This window comes from Parastagonospora nodorum (genome assembly GCF_000146915.1).
Source record: "Parastagonospora nodorum SN15 chromosome Unknown scaffold_9, whole genome shotgun sequence".
Taxonomy (NCBI): Eukaryota; Fungi; Ascomycota; class Dothideomycetes; order Pleosporales; family Phaeosphaeriaceae; genus Parastagonospora; species Parastagonospora nodorum.
The window spans coordinates 956,266-977,626 of record NW_001884557.1 but is presented as its reverse complement, the minus strand read 5'-3'; the positions used below and the strand labels follow the sequence as shown (position 1 = coordinate 977,626).

At 52.0% G+C, this 21,361-nt stretch overlaps 10 protein-coding genes across 10 annotated transcripts; 8 read left to right on the top strand and 2 right to left on the bottom strand.

Moving 5' to 3' along the window:
* Window positions 1–152: 152 nt before the first annotated feature.
* On the top strand, window positions 153–2,295 carry SNOG_06510 (hypothetical protein; the record flags this gene model as incomplete). Its single annotated transcript, XM_001796826.1, has 2 exons — window positions 153–945; window positions 1,001–2,295. 2 exons carry the CDS (start codon window positions 153–155, stop codon window positions 2,293–2,295), a joined length of 2,088 nt encoding a protein of 695 aa, XP_001796878.1.
* Window positions 2,296–2,474: 179 nt separating this feature from the next.
* On the bottom strand, window positions 2,475–3,279 carry SNOG_06509 (hypothetical protein; the record flags this gene model as incomplete). Its single annotated transcript, XM_001796825.1, has 2 exons — window positions 2,475–2,762; window positions 2,995–3,279. The coding sequence occupies 2 exons, from the start codon at window positions 3,277–3,279 to the stop codon at window positions 2,475–2,477; spliced, it is 573 nt and encodes a 190-aa protein (XP_001796877.1).
* A 1,985-nt stretch (window positions 3,280–5,264) lies between these two features.
* Window positions 5,265–5,877, top strand: SNOG_06507 (hypothetical protein; the record flags this gene model as incomplete). Its single annotated transcript, XM_001796824.1, has 3 exons — window positions 5,265–5,286; window positions 5,339–5,443; window positions 5,492–5,877. 3 exons carry the CDS (start codon window positions 5,265–5,267, stop codon window positions 5,875–5,877), a joined length of 513 nt encoding a protein of 170 aa, XP_001796876.1.
* Window positions 5,878–6,754: 877 nt separating this feature from the next.
* SNOG_06506 (hypothetical protein) lies at window positions 6,755–8,656 on the top strand (the record flags this gene model as incomplete). Its single annotated transcript, XM_001796823.1, has 3 exons — window positions 6,755–7,115; window positions 7,160–7,698; window positions 7,946–8,656. 3 exons carry the CDS (start codon window positions 6,755–6,757, stop codon window positions 8,654–8,656), a joined length of 1,611 nt encoding a protein of 536 aa, XP_001796875.1.
* Window positions 8,657–9,107: 451 nt separating this feature from the next.
* On the top strand, window positions 9,108–13,025 carry SNOG_06505 (hypothetical protein). The gene is made up of 6 exons (XM_001796822.1): window positions 9,108–9,342; window positions 9,446–9,472; window positions 9,534–9,674; window positions 9,732–11,469; window positions 11,501–12,681; window positions 12,732–13,025. Exons 1-6 carry the CDS (start codon window positions 9,226–9,228, stop codon window positions 12,852–12,854), a joined length of 3,327 nt encoding a protein of 1,108 aa, XP_001796874.1. The 5' UTR covers window positions 9,108–9,225; the 3' UTR covers window positions 12,855–13,025.
* Window positions 13,026–13,437: 412 nt separating this feature from the next.
* Window positions 13,438–14,469, top strand: SNOG_06503 (hypothetical protein; the record flags this gene model as incomplete). The annotated part of the gene is made up of 2 exons (XM_001796821.1): window positions 13,438–13,824; window positions 13,876–14,469. The coding sequence occupies 2 exons, from the start codon at window positions 13,438–13,440 to the stop codon at window positions 14,467–14,469; spliced, it is 981 nt and encodes a 326-aa protein (XP_001796873.1).
* A 1,537-nt stretch (window positions 14,470–16,006) lies between these two features.
* Window positions 16,007–17,104, top strand: SNOG_06502 (hypothetical protein). The gene is made up of 2 exons (XM_001796820.1): window positions 16,007–16,204; window positions 16,255–17,104. The coding sequence occupies exons 1-2, from the start codon at window positions 16,120–16,122 to the stop codon at window positions 17,082–17,084; spliced, it is 915 nt and encodes a 304-aa protein (XP_001796872.1). The 5' UTR covers window positions 16,007–16,119; the 3' UTR covers window positions 17,085–17,104.
* Window positions 17,105–17,529: 425 nt separating this feature from the next.
* Window positions 17,530–18,357, bottom strand: SNOG_06501 (hypothetical protein; the record flags this gene model as incomplete). Its single annotated transcript, XM_001796819.1, has 1 exon — window positions 17,530–18,357. One exon carries the CDS (start codon window positions 18,355–18,357, stop codon window positions 17,530–17,532), a length of 828 nt encoding a protein of 275 aa, XP_001796871.1.
* A 607-nt stretch (window positions 18,358–18,964) lies between these two features.
* Window positions 18,965–19,730, top strand: SNOG_06500 (hypothetical protein; the record flags this gene model as incomplete). Its single annotated transcript, XM_001796818.1, has 2 exons — window positions 18,965–19,055; window positions 19,108–19,730. The coding sequence occupies 2 exons, from the start codon at window positions 18,965–18,967 to the stop codon at window positions 19,728–19,730; spliced, it is 714 nt and encodes a 237-aa protein (XP_001796870.1).
* A 271-nt stretch (window positions 19,731–20,001) lies between these two features.
* On the top strand, window positions 20,002–21,333 carry SNOG_06499 (hypothetical protein; the record flags this gene model as incomplete). The annotated part of the gene is made up of 3 exons (XM_001796817.1): window positions 20,002–20,047; window positions 20,100–21,017; window positions 21,068–21,333. The coding sequence occupies 3 exons, from the start codon at window positions 20,002–20,004 to the stop codon at window positions 21,331–21,333; spliced, it is 1,230 nt and encodes a 409-aa protein (XP_001796869.1).
* Window positions 21,334–21,361: the final 28 nt, after the last annotated feature.

Here is a 21,361-nt window from a genome sequence, read left to right as displayed (position 1 = left end):
TCCTTATGCATGATGAAGTGGTGCGCATTGAGATGGCTATTGGCCCCGCTTGACAACCTCGGGAAGACAGCATTTGAATTTGGCAACGAGGCTGTCAATTCTGCATCGACCATTATTGTTCCAACACGTGAATCCTCAAGGCTCAAGACGACATGCCTCCTTTGGCAGGTTTCTCCGACAACGCTTTCCGCAGTCACGCCGACTTTAAGACCGCTTCTATTACTTTGCTTCGCGCACTGAAACCGTACCAGTCGCCTGACGGAGCGCGAATAAGGCTACCGTTAGTCACTGGGACTCATTTTGATGATGTAGCTGCCCAACTCGAGGGATATGCTCGAGCACTGTGGGCTGTGGGCACGCTCTTACACTCGTCTCTTGTCACGAAGGATGAATACAACGAGTTGATCGAGCCTTATGTCAAGGGTCTCGCAAATGGCACAGATCCGAAACATGCTGAATATTGGCTGCCGGTAGTACTTCGCGATCAACGAATGGTGGAGATGGAAATTATCTCTTTTGCGCTACTGGCCGCACCGGATGCAATGTTCCTTTCTCAATCAGAAAGGGCGAAACAGAACATCACGGAGTGGCTGAAAACCATCAACGGAAAAGACTTTCCACAAACGAACTGGCTGTGGTTCAGAGTAATGACTAATTTGGCTCTGGTGAAAGTATGCGGTGTGGCTCACGATGAGGTTGTGGACGCGATGAAAGCAGACTTGGACACTATGGAGCAATTCTATCTGAGCGATGGATGGGCAGCCGATGGCTTTTGGAGTGAAGATGGTCGACAAGCTGACTACTATTCGGGGAGCTTTGCGATCCAGTTTTCGCAACTCATATACGCCAAGATGGCGCGAGACATTGACCCGGAGCGGTGCGATCGATTCATTGGAAGGGCGAAAGAATTTGCCGTTTCTTTTTGGAGATACTTCGATACCAATGGTAAGTAATAAATAATGATGTTCTATCTGTATAGCGCATCGCTGAAGAAAACCAGGAGCTGCTATCCCTTTTGGCCGGAGCCTTACGTATCGCTTCGCTTTCGCCGGCTTCTGGTCTGCTATAGCGTTTGCCGACGTGAAGCTGCCATCTCCTCTTGATGACTGGGGTGCAGTCAAAGGACTTCTCTTGCGCCACTTCCGATGGTGGAGCACTAAGCACGACATGTTCAACGTCGATGGGACGCTGACCATAGGCTTTACATATCCTAACATGTACATGGGCGAAGACTACAATAGTCCTCAATCGCCATATTGGGCTCTGAAATCATTCCTTGCGCTCGGAATACCGGACAACCATCCCTTCTGGACTGCCCAGGAGAAGAAACTTCCGACAAGCAATACTCTCTCAGTGGTTCCCAATGGCCCACCGATGCATATCATCTGCAACAACGGCAACCATCATTTCCTCTTGTCCATGGGGCAATACTGTCCATGGCCGCTCAAGGCGACTGAAGCCAAATATGGAAAATATGCATACTCGTCTCATTTTGGTTTCAGTGTCCCAACTGGCACCCTGATACAGCAAATTGCACCGGACAACACACTGGCGCTAAGTAAGGATGGCGGTGATACATGGCGTGTGCCATGGAAGGTTTCCGAGCACAACTTTGGCACGGCTACGGTGCGCAGCAATGAAGACGTAAAAGAGATAGTGACAACATTGCGGAGCAAGTGGAAGCCATGGAGAGACGCTGATATTGAAGTCACTACAACTCTTATACCACCAACGAAGCGCTGGCCTGACTGGCATATTCGTGTTCACGAGATCAGTAATAGGGGCTTCAGTGAGACTCCAATCCAGTCTGTCCAAGGAGGTTTTGCTATACATGGACGAGGAGCGGCACTTGGAGAGGTGTTGCTTGCTAAGCAAGATGTAGCAAGCCTAGTGGCAAGAGACGCCGAATCTTTTGTTGAAGGCATACTCCATACTAGTGATGGAGCCTTAGTCTGTTCGAGCGCAGGAGCGAGCGGGATCCGGGCAACCGATTTAATCCGGCCTCACGACACGGGCCTCCGATCCTTGAACGAGACCCAAAGAGCGGAGATATTGAAACCTGATGCTAACACGAATCTCATGTGGCAAAGAACTTTGATTCCGACCATCACGTCCAGCTTTGTTTCACAGAAGAGCGACTTCCTCGCCTCTGCTGTTTTCGCATTAGCAAGGACTTCCGATAGGGAACAGTGTTATTCTTCGCTCGATATTGGTGAGTTGTGGGAGGACGTGCCCGTACTATCTGTTACCGCGGGTAGTGTCGATCACCCTGACTGGTATATCTCACTAGAATGAGCAGTCAGTATAAGCAATGTAACCAGTTAGAAGTCGTCAATTTTCTTTTTAAACAAGGAACTCTGCATCCTGCCTACAACGCTGTCCTCGCCAATACCCTACCCAACTTCCTCAAGTGCCTTTTCGACCAGCACCTCCAAGCCAGCGTCTTTCACCATCTTCAACGCCCCGTCCTTCCCTCATCCGCTCCAAAACATCCAACCCTTTTCATGATCCAGCCATCTATCGACCTCAAGTTTCTCCAACTCGACCGCAGAAAAGTTTGCGAGAAAGTACCCGCCAGGCTTCAGCCAGCCCGCAATCTTCTTCATGAGCTGCGTCTGCTCTTCGCGCGGCAAATGTATGATACTCTGAAATCCCGTGACAGCATCGAATGCGGAGTCGGGAAAGTCGAGAGCCAGCATGTTGCCTTCAATTGGTGTCGTTCGATCTTTGAAACTGACCAGATTTTCGCGCGCGAGCTTTATCTACGCGGTGGATAGATCGTTGTCTATGACGCGGAACTTCGGTATCTCGGTTTATAACATGTATTTGGTGGCGGGGACGCCGGATCCACATCCGAGTTCGAGCACATTGGCTTCTGTAGAGCCGCTGGTATAGACATTTTCGATCATTTTTTTGATGCTGAGACATAGAGATCCACTGTTTGGTGCAGCTTTAGAACGGGCCGTTTGGTTTTGGTCGCAAAGCATCCAATACCTCAAAGTTAGCCAATCGGTCTTCTTGCTTCTGTCGGATTTCAAGCCTCCTCTTCTTCCCCGCGATTCTCTTCTTCAGTCTCCGCTGCCGATACTCCCGCCAGGTCACGAACCACTCAACAATGGCTCCGCCATAGAAAGCTAGGAACACGCTAAAAGCCACAGTGCCGACAGTCAAAGATCCGGCTACTATCCAGAACAGGCGCGAGGTGTTGTCCATGTCCCGAATGTCCGAGAAGTTCATGCCGAAGAACGACGAGATGAAGGACAATGGCAGGAATATCATGGTGACAATGGTAAACACTAAGATTGCTTTGCCATGGTCTTCGAGACGAATGTTGACAAGCTGGATGGTACGATTGACGAGTGCGTTGCTATTTTCGCGTAGATCGACCAAATCTGCGTGCTCTCGTTGCAGGTTTTCAAGAAGTTGTGCGGCAGGGTCAGATAGATGCGAGAACGAAACTTGACGATAAGTCGCTACGTCGGATGGCGGCAATGAACTTAGAGGCCGCTCGCTATATGGTTGCGATGCATCCATTGACTGTGGTCTGTTGCGTCGCGTGAACGTATGTCCCTGAAGGCTCGTAACAAGCTCCATTTGTTGCTCCATGATAGAAATAACTATGTTGAGTTCCTCCTGCACCTGCAGGAGGTCCATGACAAGTTTCGAATTTGGCGCACGTAGCAAACGATACTGTAGATGCGAAAGGTAACTGGCATATCTATCTGAAAGACAAAGAGGAATATCTGTCCAGAACGATCGATGCAGCATGCCTAATGCTCCGCTTAGAGCCGTGATAACGTGAAGCGGTGACGTGTAGTCCTGTTCGCTATAGCCGTGCTCGATATGTCTGGGGTAAGTATTTATCAGACTGTTTCGTATGCCCCGAAACGACACTTCTGCGATGCGCGCAGCTACCTGGAGTGGAGGCCAGCGTGATTTCCACGATTGATTACTCGAAAAGGTGACGACGTGCCTTGAATCAATGACCAGAATCCAAAGTTCATCGACGACAAGCGAGGTGGGATGGTGACCGTAGAAGCGCTGAACCTTCAGATCTAAATTGCGGTCGGTCATCCAGGGCTTGTGCTTCGTGAAGACCTGCTGAGGCTCTCGATCGCTGGTATCTTCAAGTCGGTAGAAGTGCTGCAATATCGATCTCAAGAGATGTGAAGAGCTTCTGGATGATTGGTACCCTTCTCCTGGATCGATTTGAAATCTCAACGGAGGTGTTTCCCCATCGAGCCCCCAATCGAGAAAAGGAACACTGAGCAGCATGGGTCTATTCTTCTTGGCTTCATGATCATCGCCAAAATGTTGAAAGAAGGGAGCGAAGTATCTTCCATGCTTCGAGAAGCGTTCTTGTTGATTGATGCAGTGGTTCAACTGACGAAGAGCCGTAATAGGTTGATCTGGACTGCTCCAATCCGAAAGACCAACCAAGCATCCGGCGAGGTAGTCTGAAAATTTGCTCGATCTATAAATTGAGTTAGCCTATCCACTCTGAGCTACATTCGATAGCGTACATATGTATCCACCGACATTTCCTAGATTCTTGAGAGTCATTGATGCATTCTTGCACGGTGTTACTGCGAAGAACTTGGAGCCACCCGAATTCTTGGGCCAAGGTTTTGATCTGCACCTGCTCATGGCGTGTAGCTTCCTGAATCGACAAGTTATTTGCCAACTCATCTCTCCTTTCTAGGACCGAAAGTAATGAGGAGGAAAGAACTTCGCGCATCTCTAGCATTGCGCCAACATCTCGACGGGAACCTTCGAGGCGGATGTCGTGAACCTGTATTTGCGCAGGCGACAGGCGACGATTGCGCCAGTAGGGGTCATCGTGCCATTCGTATACATGCTCTGAGCCTTTTGCATAGTCCATGAGCGCGTTCAATATCGAACATGCTGCGAATTGGCTGTGGCATGCACAGTTGAAAAGATCACCAAATCACAGCCACGATGTTCGGCTGACGCAGGGGGTGCCTGAGGCTTTACCACTTTCGGTCATCCACCAACAAACATCACGGTTTTCGGGTCGCCCGCGGATGGCAGAATCGATGACGACAGCCTTCTGCTCTTTGAAGCAACAATGCCTGACGAGGCGCATTGGGATGATTGGTCGACCGAGTGTTCTTCGTTGCACAGCAGTTGTGCTCGGCTCTCCACAGGACGTCCTATGCGCTCCCAGCTTCGCCATCTGTACATAACCATCAGTTGATGTCGCTCTGAGCACACTCGGGAGAACGAACAGTGATCAAGCCACTATGTCGCACCCAGCACACCCAGGTACGATTCTTCGTCTTCGAGTGACACGCTGGACATTGCTGACTCTCTGCAGCGACCGTCCACTTCCCCATTACCACCACGGTGTTTACGGGAGGTCTGGATGCCGTGTACTTTGCGTCAAAGTTCGCTCCGACAGCTTCTATCGTGGCCTCAACTTGTACGCCTGACATAATATGCGGTTAGACCTAGCTAACACGCCGTGTAGTCAAGACCCTGGGCATAGCCATCCAGCCTAGCTTGTTCCCAGTACTGTCGTACTATACCACCATCCTCACCCTCCTGTTCACAGTGCCGGCTATAGTCACCGGTGCTCAGCAACTCATGCCTGTCATCCAACGCGATGGATTCTCCTCAAAGAAGGCCAAGCTTGGCGTTATGCACGCTCTGATCAACGACATTGCGGCCATTGGTGCTTTGTATAATTGGTGGTCAAGGAGGGACAACCCAGGCTTTACCCCAGATGCCACCAACATGTTGATTAGCACCGTGGTGGCGCTGCCGACGACGCTGTACGCTGCATACTTGGGTGGCTCGCTAGTGTATATCCATGGCATGGGCTTCCAGAACAGGAGCGCGAAGAAGACTCAATAGATGACGATATATCGCGTCTTGGGATGATCAGGTCTTATATGTGGTGAGCATCGGCATGTTCATGAGCCATGATTCGTCATGCTACTGTTTGGTGGGGATGGAGGAGAAGTTGGATGTGAGAGCAGATGCGCATCTGGTGTTCTGGAAGTATACGCATTGCTGTTGAACTTTCAGCGGGACTGCGAGCCCTGGCATATACTGGTAGCCGTCCATTCGCAAGGTAGCGCGCGCTCTGGGAGAGACAAATGTCGATCAACAATGCCAAGACGCAACATGATTCGAGTATGCTACATCGTCATTGATCTTCCCAAACTGTGACAAGCTGGAAATGACTAATTTCCTAGCAACGTGAAAGCAAATGTTGGAATTCTCGGTCGGCATGCTACCTAGCGTGTCCATGCCACGTTCCTATCGTTTACGCGAGCCGCTACGCAGCAACTCCACTCCACTTCCCAGAGATAAGGATCTTGGGACCACGGCTCGTGGACATCTTCCAATGATGAGCCGACATGTTCCTCATTTCGGACCTATTGAAGCCGCCTGAGGTACTCTACAGGGCCTTGCTGACTTCTTTACGCCTGTCAATTCGATTCCGTCGGCGCGCTTATCATGCGCCTCGTAGACAGGCATACAAGTTACATGCCTCATGGCAGATACCGGTCCACTGGGGTGCCCGACCTTCCTATTAGATACTAAAACAGGACTAGATGCGGTACCGGTATGGTCAACGGCGTGTCATGACGGACTGTGGTGGATGATGCTTTTGATGCGGCATTTGCTGTACCTCCGGTAGCTGCCTTCCGACTCATATCTTATAAAGCCAGGCCATGAGCTGCGCAAACATGTTTGCAGCGAAGGTTAGTCTGCAATAGTCAAGATGGGATTCCTCCAGGCTTTGAGCGTCGCATCAATCGCTCTTGCCTCCAGTGTCCAGGCCGCTGTTTCCTCTACTGGCTTCACCGTATCGCTCAACGACGTAAACTACTTCTTGCCCGGAAAGCCCACAGCAAGTATCAGTGGATGTGAAGAATTACAGGCTTTGTTCAAAGATGGACCATTTGTGCCATTCACGGTGGTGAAGAATGGCAGCATTGATGCTGCAGCATACAGCGAAGACGATGTTTGGCAGCCAGCCTTTCTTGAGGGTATGTTACGTCCCCTCCAGAGGAGTAGCGACGACAGCATTCTGACGCGAACCCAGCTATTTACACTCAAGGAAGTGCACCAATCAACTCTTCGTACACCATACTAAGTGGTGCTGCATCCAACACGCTAGCTCCAGGACCCTACTTTATCAATGCTGCTGGTGAAGTATACGAGGCCTGGAGACTGTTCTCGGACGTCCAAGGAGCCTTCCTTGAATCAGCGATCTCGAATGGCGATGGCACTTTTTCCGTGCTACCAGCTGGCACTGTTGGCCAGAAACAAGCGATTGCTGTGCCATCCCGCCTCTACTACACGAAAACAGCCGAAAAGCCGCTCGCTGGCGTCCGAATTGGCATCAAGGATATCTACGACATCAAAGGACTGCGCACCAGCAATGGTAACCGAGCTTGGTATTGGTTCTACCCTCCTGCCAACAACACAGCTCCTCCCGTTCAAAACTTGATCGACGCTGGAGCTATCATTGTTGGGAAGATGCTCACAAGTCAATTTGCGAACGGCGAGCAGGCTACCGCTGACTGGGTTGATTATCACGAGGCTTTCAACCCAAGGGGCGACGGGTATCAAGACACATCATCCAGCTCTTCGGGCGGAGGCGCTGGCACTGCTGCTTATCACTGGCTAGATGTCTCGCTTGGTTCCGATACTGGAGGTAGTGTGCGCGGTCCATCGCAGGTTCAAGGCCTCTTCGGCAACAGACCTTCCCATGGCCTCGTTTCTCTGAACTATACCATGCCTCTCAGCCCAGTACTTGATACTCCGGGATTACTAGCTCGTGATCCCGCCATTTGGACGGACGCCGCCAAGGCGATGTACGGTGCAAACGTCACCATCACAAACGCCTACCCGAAGACTATCAAGACGCTGGGTTGGCCCAACATCAAGTAGCGGGGTGGCTAACCAGCTTCTGACGAACTTCCTCGGAAATGTCAGCGAATACCTCCAGGCTAATGTGTCAGCCTACAACCTGACCTCCGAGTTTAGCAATGCTAATCCCACCATTGCGCCACTGGAGACTCTCATGAACCTCACTTACGCGATTCTCATCACCAAGCAGCAGATTGAGCTCGTTCGCGACCCGTTCTACGCTGACTACGCCGCGAAATACGATGGACGCCGACCATTTGTGAATCCGGTACCTCTCGCACGCTGGGGCTGGGGCGCCAACCAAACAAATACTGTTGAAGAGGCGGTTAACAACAAGACCATATTTATGGACTGGGTCAACTCCGGGATCCTCACTCCGTCACCCAAAACCTGCTCTGAGTCGCTCGTCCTGTACGTTGGCTCCACCGCACGAGCCGACCCGCGCAACGTTTATTTCGAAGAGCCTGGCGTTCCGTTTGGCTTCAGCAATAGTCGCATTAGTGTTATGGCTGAGGTGCCGGATTTCGTTGTCCCGATTGGCGAGGCGCCGTACAACTCGACCATTACGGGACATGTGGAGTACCTTCCAGTGACAGTAGACTTTTTGGCTGCCAAGGGATGTGATGGCATGCTGTTCAGCTTGATCAACGATTTGCATGCGAAGGGAATTGTGAAGACAGCTTTGAGTGGGAGATCAGGGATCACTGGAGGAGATATCTTGTTTAAGAGGGGCGGGATGCAGTATTAATGAAAGCAGTTCGAATGGCACCTATAGATAATGTAACGGTTCCATCGACAATGACTTGCGCTGAATTTTCGTGAAGTGTGTCGATACCACCGCTGGTCTTGTGTGCCTCATGGGTAGCAATCAAAAAGCTATTTTGACTATTCACCTGAAATCCATCCTATCACATTTCGGATGACTTGACGTCATCGTCGCTGTCGCGTCTTGAATACGAGTTATGGAGTAGAAGATAAGACTGAATGTACCAATTGTTCGCACAAATGTTGGTTGTTGACGCGTAAATAGTGGTGTTCTGAAGGTCATTGATGTTGCTGGGCTAGTGTCAGACAAGGAAGGGGAGTGTGCACGGTCGTTCCTGCCACTAAAGGTCGCGTTAGGTAAGATTCCCCGTGGACGCGATTTCTACAGCAGTTCCCTTTGCACATCGAACATCCAGACGCCCACGACTTCGACGCGTCAGCACCCATCAGATACCCCGTGCGCATCACTGTAAACTCCCCAGACGAGATTGTCAGCGACATCTGTAGCCACACATACACGAATATACGCGGCGAATAGCCCAAACGGGCAACATGGCGCGGAAGAGCAATGTCGACTCGGATGGCCCGTCGACGGCAGATGCATCTGCGAACGAGGATGTAGAGATGCAGGATCAGGATACGAAGATCAGCGGATTCAAGAAGTTCGGGGTATGTTCATTCACCTCCAACCTCTTTCCCGCTCCGCGACGCGGTGACGGAGAGATCTAGTCGCAAGCCGAATTGAGCAACGAGGCTAACATCGCAGTCGCAGTACTACCAGGATACGCCAGACTATACAGTACGTTCACTGTCCCTTCACGTGCCGCGCCACCCTTGCAAACAGACTAACCCTCCACCAGGACTCAGACACCAACCCCAACACCACAGCAAGCAGCGTAGCAGGCGACGCCCCAGTGGATGGGCGAAAGAAGCGCGCAGAGGCACTAAATATGCGCAAGAGCATATACGGCAAGAAGCATGACCGCTTAGGCGCCTCAAAGGTACCAACACTCTGAGGCGCACCACGCGCAAAGTCTCAGTACTGATAATTCATCCAGGAAGACGATACTATTCGGCGCTTCCGTTACCTGCTCGGCCTCACAGATCTGTTCCGTCATTTCATCGACACGAACCCCAACCCCCATATCAAGGAGATTCTCGCCGAGATCGACCGCCAAGACGAGGAGGAAGTCAAGAAGACCAAGGCGAGCAAAGTGCGCAAGGGCGGAGCTGCCGCAGAGCGGCGGCGCAAAACCGAGCAGGAAGAAGACGCTGAATTGGTCCGCGAAGAGAAGCATGGACACAACGAGACCATCTTCCGAGAATCGCCCGGCTTCATCAACGGTGTCATGCGCGACTACCAAGTGATGGGCCTCAACTGGCTGATCTCTCTGCATGAGAATGGTATCTCGGGTATATTGGCTGACGAGATGGGTCTCGGAAAGACTCTCCAGACGATTTCCTTCCTCGGGTATCTCCGCTTCATCGCCGGCATCACAGGTCCCCACCTAGTCGTTGTACCGAAATCGACCCTGGACAACTGGAAGCGCGAGTTTGAGAGATGGATTCCCGAGATCAATGTGCTGGTTTTGCAGGGAAACAAGGACGACCGTGCCGAGCTTATCAAAGAGCGACTGGTCGACGAGAAGTTCGATGTCTGCATCACCAGTTATGAGATGATTCTTCGCGAGAAGACGCATCTCAAGAAGTTCGCTTGGGAGTACATCATTATCGACGAGGCCCATCGTATTAAGAACGAGGAGTCGTCTCTTGCACAGATGGTCCGTCTGTTCAATTCGCGAAACCGCCTGCTCATCACCGGTACCCCACTTCAGAACAACCTCCACGAACTCTGGGCGCTGCTCAATTTCCTTCTCCCAGATGTCTTCGGTGACTCTGCCGCTTTCGACGAATGGTTCTCCCAGCAGGACACAGACTCCGATACCGTCGTGCAGCAGCTTCACAAGGTGTTGCGACCATTCTTGCTTCGTCGTGTAAAGGCCGACGTCGAGAAGTCGTTGCTTCCCAAGAAAGAAATTAACTTGTACGTTGGCTTGTCTGACATGCAAGTAGATTGGTACAAGAAGATTCTTGAGAAAGATATCGATGCGGTCAACGGCGGTGCTGGTAACAAGGAGTCCAAGACTCGTCTTCTCAACATTGTCATGCAGTTGCGGAAGTGCTGCAACCACCCGTACCTCTTCGAGGGCGCCGAGCCCGGCCCGCCATACACCACCGACGAGCATCTGGTCAACAACGCTGCAAAGATGGTCATGCTCGACAGGCTACTCAAGCGCATGAAGGCCCAGGGCAGCAGAGTACTCATCTTCTCTCAAATGAGTCGTGTCCTGGACATTATGGAGGATTACTCGGTTATGCGAGGATATCAATACTGCCGTATTGATGGTTCAACTGCTCACGAGGACCGTATTGCCGCCATCGACGACTACAACAAACCAGACTCGGAGAAATTCTTGTTCCTGCTCACCACTCGTGCTGGTGGCTTGGGTATCAACTTGACTACTGCAGATATTGTTGTTCTGTTCGACAGTGATTGGAATCCGCAGGCCGATCTTCAAGCCATGGACCGTGCCCATCGTATCGGCCAGACCAAGCAGGTCTACGTCTTCCGATTTGTAACTGAAGGTGCTATCGAAGAGAAGGTGCTCGAGCGCGCGGCTCAGAAGCTCCGCCTCGACCAGCTTGTCATCCAGCAAGGTCGCTCACAACAGCCCGCCAAGGGTGCCGCATCCAAGGACGAGCTGCTCACAATGATTCAGCATGGTGCCGAGAAAGGTCTTTAGCAGCAAAGGTAGAATCGGCCCAGCAACTGGTGACCAAGGCGACGATGACGACTTTGATGCCATCATGCAGCGCGGTGAGCAGATGACCAAGAAGCTCAATGAGAAGTACGAGACATTGGGACTGGACGATCTACAAAAATTCACATCGGACTCTACCTACGAATGGAACGGTGAGACGTTCGAGCCACGTAAGAAGAACGTTGGTCTAACTTGGATCAACCCTTCGAAGCGTGAGCGCAAGGAGCAGAACTATGGCATCGACATGTACTACCGCAAGACTTTGGTCACTGGCGGCCGCACTGAGAACAAGCAACCCAGGATCCCTCGCGCGCCGAAGCAGATTCTCATCCACGACTACCAGTTCTTCCCAGAGCGACTGGCAGAACTCCAGGACAAGGAGACTGCTTGGTACCGGAAAGAAAACAACCTCAAAGCGCCCCTGCCGGAAGGCCCTGATGAGGACCTCGAGGCTCGCGAGGCCGACCAGGAACTTGCTCAAAAGGAAATCGACAACGCAGAGCCGCTGACAGAAGAGGAGAAGGCCGAGAAGGAGCGCTTAATTGAGAAGGGCTTCCCTGAATGGAATAAGCGGGACTTCCAACAGTTCCTGAACGGATCCGCTAAGTTCGGTCGAACAAATTATGAAGGTATCGCTGAGGAAGTCGACGGCAAGAATGCCCAAGAGATTCAAGAGTATGCCAAGGTCTTCTGGAAGAAGTACAAGACTCTCGATAACTGGCAAAAGCACTTGGGTGTGATCGAGGATGGTGAGCTACGCGTCCGCCAATCCGAGCAGAAGAAGGAGCTCCTCAAGAAGAAGATCGGCATGTACCGCCTGCCTCTTCAGCAGATGGTCATCAAGTATACCGTATCGACCACGAACAAGAAGGTGTACACCGAAGAGGAGGATCGCTTCCTCCTTGTCATGCTTAACAAGTATGGCGTGGAGGGCGATCAAATCTACGAACAAATCCGCGATGAGATTCGCGAGTCGCCTCTTTTCCGCTTTGACTGGTTCTTCCTGAGCCGCACACCACAGGAGATTGGTCGTCGGTGCAACACACTGATCCAGACCGTCGTCCGTGAACTCGGCGGCGACGAGATGAGGAATGGCAAAGGTGGCAAGCGTGCGTACGACGAGGATGAGACAGAGGAGGAAGAGATCGAGGAGCCCGTCAAGAAGAAGGCCAAGAACGGTGTCAAGGTTCGTGTTTAAAATTCTAGCTGGTTTGTGCATGGGCTAACGTTTTTCAGAACAAGCAGCTAGATGCTGTCAAGGGCAAGGCATCTCCAGCATCCGCCTCAACATCCAGAGCCAGCAGTGTTGCTTCGAACGGATCAGCTACCAAAGCCAAGGGCAAGGGCAAGAAGAAGTAGAGAAATGTAAGATCACGGGTACGAGGCTTTGGCATGGCATGGCATGGAGTTTGGCGTATGTTGAAGCATGGCTTGTGGCTGGGACATGCTTGACGGCAATGGAGTGCCCGTTAGCACGACACTTGTTTGTGCGATAACTTTGTTAGACTGTAATTCAACCAAATTATGAGACATTTGGCTTCGTTGGGTGATGGTGCTGCGGTCGTAGGCCAGGAGTCGCGGGGTGACGCACGAGAAGCTATGACGCAGCCCCACCAAGACCACGGCGCATCAGCTTTCTTGTGCTCCCCTCCACATCTTCTATAATTTCCACTACCACTTCTTGCGCATGCTCTTGGACGCTACTTGCGGACATCTCTGAGCTCGATTTCCTGAATCATAGCAACTTGTATGTCTACTCCTACAGACTTTCTCTCGGCGGACTACCACCTGCGCATAACCCGCGCGTCTCGAAGCTTCGGGAACCTTCTACGTTCTGAGGCCAGATGATAGTTGGGACTGACGTTGCTCTAGGAAGGAAGCTTCGCCTAAAACACCATTGGCTTCTCTGCGACCAGAGTACCTCCACTCATCGCACGCAACTATGGCCTCCGCAGCGCTGATCGACTCGGACATGGAGCCCACGCTCCAGCCAATCCTCGACCAGAAGACGCTTCGCTGGATATTTGTTGGCGGCAAGGGTGGTGTAGGAAAGACAACAACATCATGCTCTCTCGCTATACAGCTCGCAAAACACCGCAAGTCGGTCCTCCTCATCTCCACCGACCCAGCGCACAACCTGTCAGATGCCTTCAACCAGAAGTTTGGCAAGGACGCGCGACTCATCAACGGCTTCGACAACCTGAGCGCCATGGAGATTGACCCCAACGGCAGTATACAAGACCTACTAGCAGGTGGTGGAGAGAGCGGAGAGGATGCCATGGCAGGACTCGGTGGGATGGGCAACATGATGCAGGATTTGGCTTTCAGCGTGCGTCTGCAATAGTCGATACACACGGCACAACAAGTTAACATGTCCCAGATCCCCGGTGTAGACGAGGCCATGTCTTTCGCCGAAGTCCTCAAGCAGGTCAAGTCCATGTCATACGAAGTCATCATCTTCGACACCGCACCTACCGGTCACACACTCCGCTTCCTCCAATTCCCCACAGTTATGGAGAAGGCGCTCTCCAAGGTCTCACAACTCTCGCGCCAATTTGGGCCTATGCTGAACAGCTTCCTGGGCGGTGGCGGCAGACTGCCAAATGGACAAAACATTGATGAGCTGGTTGAGAAGATGGAGGCACTGCGCGGAACCATTTCAGAGGTCAACGGGCAGTTCAAGGATGCAGACCTCACGACATTTGTCTGTGTCTGCATTCCGGAATTCTTGAGCTTGTACGAGACGGAGCGCATGATTCAGGAACTCAACAGCTACGAGATCGACACGCACTCAATTGTTGTCAATCAGCTGCTCTTCCCCAAGCAGGACAACCCATGCGAGCAGTGCAACGCACGAAGAAAGATGCAGAAGAAGTACTTGGAACAGATCGAGGAGCTGTACGACGAGTTCAACGTTGTCAAGATGCCGCTGCTGGTCGAAGAGGTGCGAGGAAAGGAGAAACTAGAAAAGTAAGTCGCGCTCATAGGAGGGGTGTGCTCTCGCTAACACTTTGTCCAGGTTCAGCGAGATGCTGGTGAAGCCCTACGTTCCTCCTCAGTAATTCGTCCTTGCCGCTCCGCCGGTCGCGCCCGGGTCAAAGCGCTTTCCCCATATCTTCCAGAATCCAGACACTTGGTTTTGGGAGTCTGTTCGCAAGCCAGTACAGACACGGCGAATCTCCGACGGAAGCACGCTCGCGGGACAGACACTATCGCGGTAGCCTCGGGCAGGCCACGTTGTTCTCCACATCAGCCATCTCTGGATCTGGTACACGACTCGCGACACGAGCAATAAGGAGAGAGCTCTGCTAGTTGTGACGAGCCGAGGGAATACACAAATTCATCACAAAAGCAGCCCGGGAGCGATGCAGCCACCAATATGCAAACATGCCCACCATTCCTGTTCCTGAAGTGCGCCCGTTGCCAGCTGACCACCCATCACATCGATCAATAAGCCCTGCATGATTGTGACATCTCCACCATTTACTGTTTACTTTGTCTCCTCAGTCGGTTACGGGATGCATTTATCCGCCACCTAGCAGAAATGTTGGTGATCTACAACAGCGCATGAACTACTACCCACGCTAACCGAGATGAGTGACGATGCCGAGCTGCTTTCTTGCTTTTCTACGGTTTCCGCCCCTAGACACTGATAGTTCTCTACGACTCCTTCCTGAAGTCGCTACGTGGTCCGGAGTCACGCGAGCATACATATGGCCGTCATAGTTACCCCGCAAAATTAGTCTTGGGCAGCGACTAGTATGGAGGTGATATGTTTTTGGAAAACACAACTGCGAAAATACGTTGCGCAAGGCGAGCAACAGATCTTGAAGCAGTGAGAGCAAGCTGACCGATTATCAATCCCCGATACGGCTTCCGAGGAAGGCTTGTTCCTAAGGCTGACACGGCAATTGATCTGAGCTGGACTGGGCTAACCCTTGGTGTTTACCAGATCGCGTGGTAAGTGGAGACCAATGGGGCAGTGATCCAACAGTAGCAAACGTTTTGCTAAAGTCGGGCCTTCGCACGCACTGGCTTCACCAAACTTAACTGTGGCCCACACCCACGCGGCACTGCAGAGGAACAGCAGACGGAGACAAGTAGTGAATATGCCGCTGTCAAACACATTCGCGTTCCGAAGTCGGATTCGCGGCATGCCGGCGCTAAACGTCTGGCCAACGATGTGACCTGAATTTACATCCTCGGCGGTTACTGTTGCTAGTCGGCATTCTTGCCACCACGACTGCCTAAAACGGCCGTCAACTTTAGAAACTTTGCTCAATCCAGACACGGGGATACCGCTGAAAATAGACATGGTCCTCGGGTAATGCTTGGTGGCCGAGGATTGTGAAGGTAGACATGGGGGGCTGCGGGCCCAGAACAAGGATGTACATCTCGACCACAACCCAGTACCGCTCCTAGTATGAATAGAGAGATTGGGTATGGGGTGGGCTTTAGGCTTTGACTAGTCGTTGGGATGTATAAAGCCGCGGTGAAGGCGCGCGAGATTTGTTCGATATCGGGTTGCGAGCTTGTCTTTCGTTCTTTCGCGTCTGTACACTGCTCTCATATCGGCTGTAGTAATTTGAGTAAGAGCTAGGAAACATCTAGGATAAAACCAACCATGTCTCCTCTCCTACGCCTAGCAGCTGCCTTGCTCGGTGCAGTTGGTTCTGTCACCGCAGCTCCCGTCGAGCTCAATGGCAGAGGTATGTCACCTACTATCTTCAACGCCCACACATTCTAACAGATTTCCCAGCCGTTTCCAACGACGTCTTCTCGAAGCTTCAATTTTTCAGCCAATACTCAGCCGCGGCGTACTGCCTGTCCAACAACAACTCGCCCAACACAAAGCTCTCCTGCGCCCAAGGAAACTGCCCGCTCGTCGAATCCGCATCCACCAACACCCTGACCGAATTCGAAAACAGCATCGCCACAGACATAACCGGCTTCGTCGCCACCGACACCACCAACAAGCTCATCGTGCTGAGTTTCCGCGGTTCGCGCAGCATCCGCAACTGGATCACCAACCTCGTCTTCCCCACCATTCCCACAACCATCTGCCCAACCTGCCTCGCAAGTAAGGGTTTCTGGTCCAGCTGGCTCGAAGCGCAGTCCAACGTGCTCGCTGCCATCGCCACCGCAAAAGCCCAGTACCCAGACTACAAGATCGTAGCTACAGGCCACTCCCTTGGTGGCGCACTCGCGTCCCTCGCCGCCGCCGTGCTGCGCAGCCAAGGCACAACCGTCGACCTGTACACCTACGGCGCGCCGAAAATCGGGCTCGAGAGCATTTCTCAGTACCTGAGCAACACCACCATGGGTGCGACGTTCCGCGTCACGCACAAGAACGATCCTGTGCCCAAGTTGCCGCCTGCGCTGCTGGGCTTCAGACACATCAGCCCCGAGTATTATGTCACGAGTGGTGTGGATGTGGCGGTTACGCCGGCGGACGTCAATGTGCTTCAGGGCACGCTGAATCTTAAGGGCAACGAGGGGGATTTTGGAGTCGATATTGATGCGCATTTGTGGTATTTTGGGGAGATTAGTGCGTGTGAGGGCGCGCCTGGCGTGGAGTTCAAGTCATGAGATTTGATGGAATATGGAGTTTGATACCCTAATATTATGATTATTATGACTATGACTATCTCTTGCTTGCTTTTGGTTCAGGGGACATAGACGCCGCAGTCTACGCAGTGGCCTTTCGAGGGGGCTGATTTGTAGAAAGATGGATTTCGTGTTTGAGTTAGTTGATATGATGGGCGCAGGACTGGTCTTGATGGTTGTACCAGGGGTGTTGGCGGGTATGATGATAGTGCTGTCCTGTGTGTCGCTGGCTGAATCGTTGATGCCGATGGCTTCGCGGTAAGAACTGGCAGCTCAGCCGTATGTGCCACAGTCTCTGGCACAGGCATCGGTGGCTCCGGCTCCTCCATCTCTTTCAGTACTTTCGACTTATGCGCACTCGACCTAGACTTGTGCTTTCTCCTACACTCCGTCAACTTCCTATCCACCTCTCATCCACAATATCTACTCACATCTTCATACCCGCGACCTCCCCTTTCTCCGGCTCCCCCTCCTCATTCTCAAACAGCGGATTGACCTGCACCTCCCTCAACCACAGCCTGAAGCTCTTATCCTGGCACTTCTCATTCATAATCCTACAGGCGCGCGCCTCCTCCCGCGTCAAAAACGCCACGCGCTCCCAGTCCAGATTCTCCACCGCCAGCGCCTGCGCAAGCAGCTTGCAATTCGTCTGCGTGTAGACGGCGCGGTAAATCGCCTCCTCGACACTGCCCCCAAACGTCGTGAAACCGTGTTTATGCTGCAGCACAACCGGCTGCTCATCGCTCATCTTGTCCGCGAGCGCAGTCCCAAGCGCCTGATTCTTCACCAGCATATCCGGCTCGAACTCCCTCATACTGCTATACGCCTCGCCCGCGCGGAACATCGGACACCAGTCCGCGCCCATGAACCCCGCCATGTGGAAAACCGGCTTCACACCATGCCTCCCCAGCGTAAACGGAATCACAGCCTCGGAATGGCTGTGCACGACGCAGTTCGCGTGTGGGAATTTCTTAAACACCGCCCCGTGGATGAAGCGCTCGCTGTAGCCCTGCGGCGCCGACGCGTCCACGGGCGACGAATCCGCGATCCAGTAGGCGATGAAGTCGGAGCGGGATTTTACGAGCGCGGGCGCGCCGGGGTCGTAGGCTGCGATTAGGTATTGGGATTTGTCCATTGGGTGGCGGATCGAGATGTGCCCGAAGGCGTCGACGAGGCCTTGTTGGTGCAGGATGTGGTTTGCGCGGATGAGGAGGCGGAGGGCTTGGAGGAAGGGGGCGGGGATTGGGGAAGGCATTTTGGTGTTGAGGGTTGGATCTTCTTGATGTCGGTGTGATCGTAAGAAGATATTTATCGATCCCTGGGTTTGGTGGTATCTTGCACGGAGAGGGATTGGATTTCTTGAACTCGACGTGATCGCACGACGATGTTTATTGTTCCAGGAGAAAGAATCAGACGAAGGACACACGAGTCCAAAATTGGCGTTGTGTTTATTTGTAGCCTTGGTGGTGAGGCACTGGTTGTTTTGTTTCTTAATTCCCTAGCTCTTTTCGCGTTGTTTCATCGTTTGGTGTTGCTGTCTGAGGTTTCAAAATAGGTGACGATGTTTGAGCCTCAACGTCAAGCTAACTTTCCAAATCATTGAGCCCATGCTTATCGCAGGGTAATGTACAATGGTGCAAATTGTACCTGGTGATAGTGTCACAGGTTGTGGGGATGATGGTGATGGCGTCAGGGGGGTAACGCGAGGGGATCCGAAATCTAGCGTATGCGTTACCCGGCACGCCCGGAAACAACACTTCATACTTCACACTAGCTGTAAGCACGAGCTAGGACGATCGCTCCTGGCTCTTGGTTTTGAAATACGATTAGCTTCGAGACACAACTATCTCACAATATCTGTAATGGCTGCAACGACAGCTCAGTACATTCTTTCTGGTATAGTGGCTGCAGGCGTGGCATTCTGGTACGACTTCAACAACTGGAAGGATTCGGGTGCGTGGCGTTCATCTCAATACCATCTAAATCATTACCTGACATATTCAAGGGACCGGCGGTACGCCACCAACGCTTCAAGGCTATTTGAAAATCCAACGATGGGGCCTCTATCTGCTCTACAAGCGCCAGAATCTGCTTGATCCATCACCAATACCCGACACCGGAACATCCTACATCAAACCTCAAAAGGTACCAGATCGCATTGGCGACAGACCGGCTCTTACCCACTGGACTTTGCCGCAGCGACAAGTACCCGGAAAGATCACACCAGCTGCGTCGATGACACTTCAAGACCTGATGCGAGAATTCGCCAGCACGCCTGCGTACTCGTCGTATATCAAAGAAGGCCCAAGTAAAACTGAAGGAGGCACGGGATCAGCCATCTACGTCAAGCCAGATGTCAAAAGCATCAACCCAGTCGCGCACAAGATTTTCTTCGAGGTCGCGCATGTGCATCCTTCTGAGAATTCGCTACATGTGTATGTCAGTCCGCAGGATGCGAAGCTCGTGATGAACAGAGGATGGGGGCAAAGGTTCCCGGTGACGTGGTTAGCACCGCCTAGCTGGATCATGGTGTACGCCCCGAGGACCGAGGAAGAGGTTGAAGTGGTCAGGGAGATTGTTAGGGCTGCGGTGTGTTTTGCTGTCGGGAAAAACGTTGAGGCGAATTGATGCGGATTTCCCCTGAATGTCCCATATACGAATTCGAGACATGAGCGCGATGCGAGTCGCGCGACAAATGATAAAGCAATTGTAGACGCGTCAGAAATGACAAACGTGCACTAAGTTGCGGAGATCCGGCATGATGTAGATCACTTTCACTTGCTCTTGTTTCGTTGCAGCTAGTCGCTGATCTAAAGAATAGGCTTCCAACACGCTAACAGCCAGCATTAAGTCTTCCATTCAATCTGCTAGTCGCTCCATTTGTACTCCTCACTCAGCCATGGGTTCTATCGATTACAACATGAAAGTCATCATCATTGGAGCGGGTCTGTTTACTCCTTATCTTGCAAAATCGGAGCGTATTAACTCATCCATCAGGACCTGCCGGTTGCGCACTTGCTCACGGCCTCAAGAAAGCCAACATACCATTCAATATCTACGACAAGGGCGCCGACGTGTATCGACATCGACATTGGGCGTTCACCTTAGGCTGGGCTCGACCATACTTGTTTGATATGCTTCCGGAAGAGCTGAGCGCGCAGATAAACTCATGTCAAGTCGATCCATTCGTCGACTGCGCAGCAATAGGCGAGGATAGAATCGTCATCTTTGATGGTAGCACCAAAGATAAAGCTTTCTCATTTCCCATTCCGAAAGCACGAGAGATCAACATCAGGAAACTCAGAGTCTTACTCGCTGAGCAGTTGAATGTACAGTACGGGAAGAGATTTGAGAAGTATGAAGTGATCGAAGACGGTGGGGTCAGAGTCACGTTCGAAGATGGCACGACCGATGAGGGCGATATCGTAATTGGTATAGACGGTGCCATGTCGAAAGTGCGACAATGTTTGTTAGGCCGGCAAGCGGATTCAGACATGCTACCCTTCGCGCTCATGAACTTCAACGTCTCATATACAGCCGAGCAAGCACTTTTCATCAAAGAGCGATTACATCCACTCGTCGACATCGCCATCCATCCCGCAGGACACTACATTCGAGCAAACATCCTCGACATGCCAGACCAAGACGATCCGACAAAGTGGACATTCCAAATTCTGTCAACGTGGCCACTCAAGTCTGTTGAAGATCACGACAATGAGACGGACAGATTAAAACGGCTGAAAGAGCATGTAAAAAAAGCCGGGTGGGCGGAGCCATACAAAAGCGCAATCGAATGGATACCAGAAGACACGGAAGTTCTCAGAGATCAACTGAAGATCTGGAAAACAGTACCCTGGAACAACCAAGCTGGGCGAGTCACATTGTGCGGTGACGCAGCACATGCAATGACTTTCCGTATGTAACGCACTCAACTGGCATGTATTGCCACTAATAAAGGTATCTAGATCGCGGCCAAGGTGCAAACAACGCATTCTACTCCGCACATTGCCTCGTTGAGGCCCTTAGGTCCGTACAAGCAGGCTCTGCAACCTTGCAAGACGCTATCTCGGCGTACGACGAGAGCATCTGGAAGCGCGGCGCGAACGAGGTGCAGATCTCGAAAGCGCAGACGTTCTTCACGCACGATGGGTTAGAGAACTTTATTAACAGTCCGGTGATGAAGTTGGGGACGAAACCAAGTCATGCCGCGAAGACAGAAGGATACACTTAGCGTTTTAGCCAAAGCAAAGATATTTGTG

What these genes read in the sequence shown, in the direction of transcription:
- SNOG_06505 (XM_001796822.1), top strand. Translation starts at nt 9,226, where the DNA reads ATGGCGCGGAAGAGCAATGTCGACTCGGATGGCCCGTCGACGGCAGAT. An exon ending in ACCGCTTAGGCGCCTCAAAG is followed by an intron (nt 9,675 to 9,731) that starts GTACCAACACTC and finishes TAATTCATCCAG; the next exon opens with GAAGACGATACTATTCGGCG. An exon ending in TCAGCATGGTGCCGAGAAAG is followed by an intron (nt 11,470 to 11,500) that starts GTCTTTAGCAGC and finishes GAATCGGCCCAG; the next exon opens with CAACTGGTGACCAAGGCGAC.
- SNOG_06502 (XM_001796820.1), top strand. Translation starts at nt 16,120, where the DNA reads ATGTCTCCTCTCCTACGCCTAGCAGCTGCCTTGCTCGGTGCAGTTGGT. An exon ending in CGTCGAGCTCAATGGCAGAG is followed by an intron (nt 16,205 to 16,254) that starts GTATGTCACCTA and finishes CAGATTTCCCAG; the next exon opens with CCGTTTCCAACGACGTCTTC.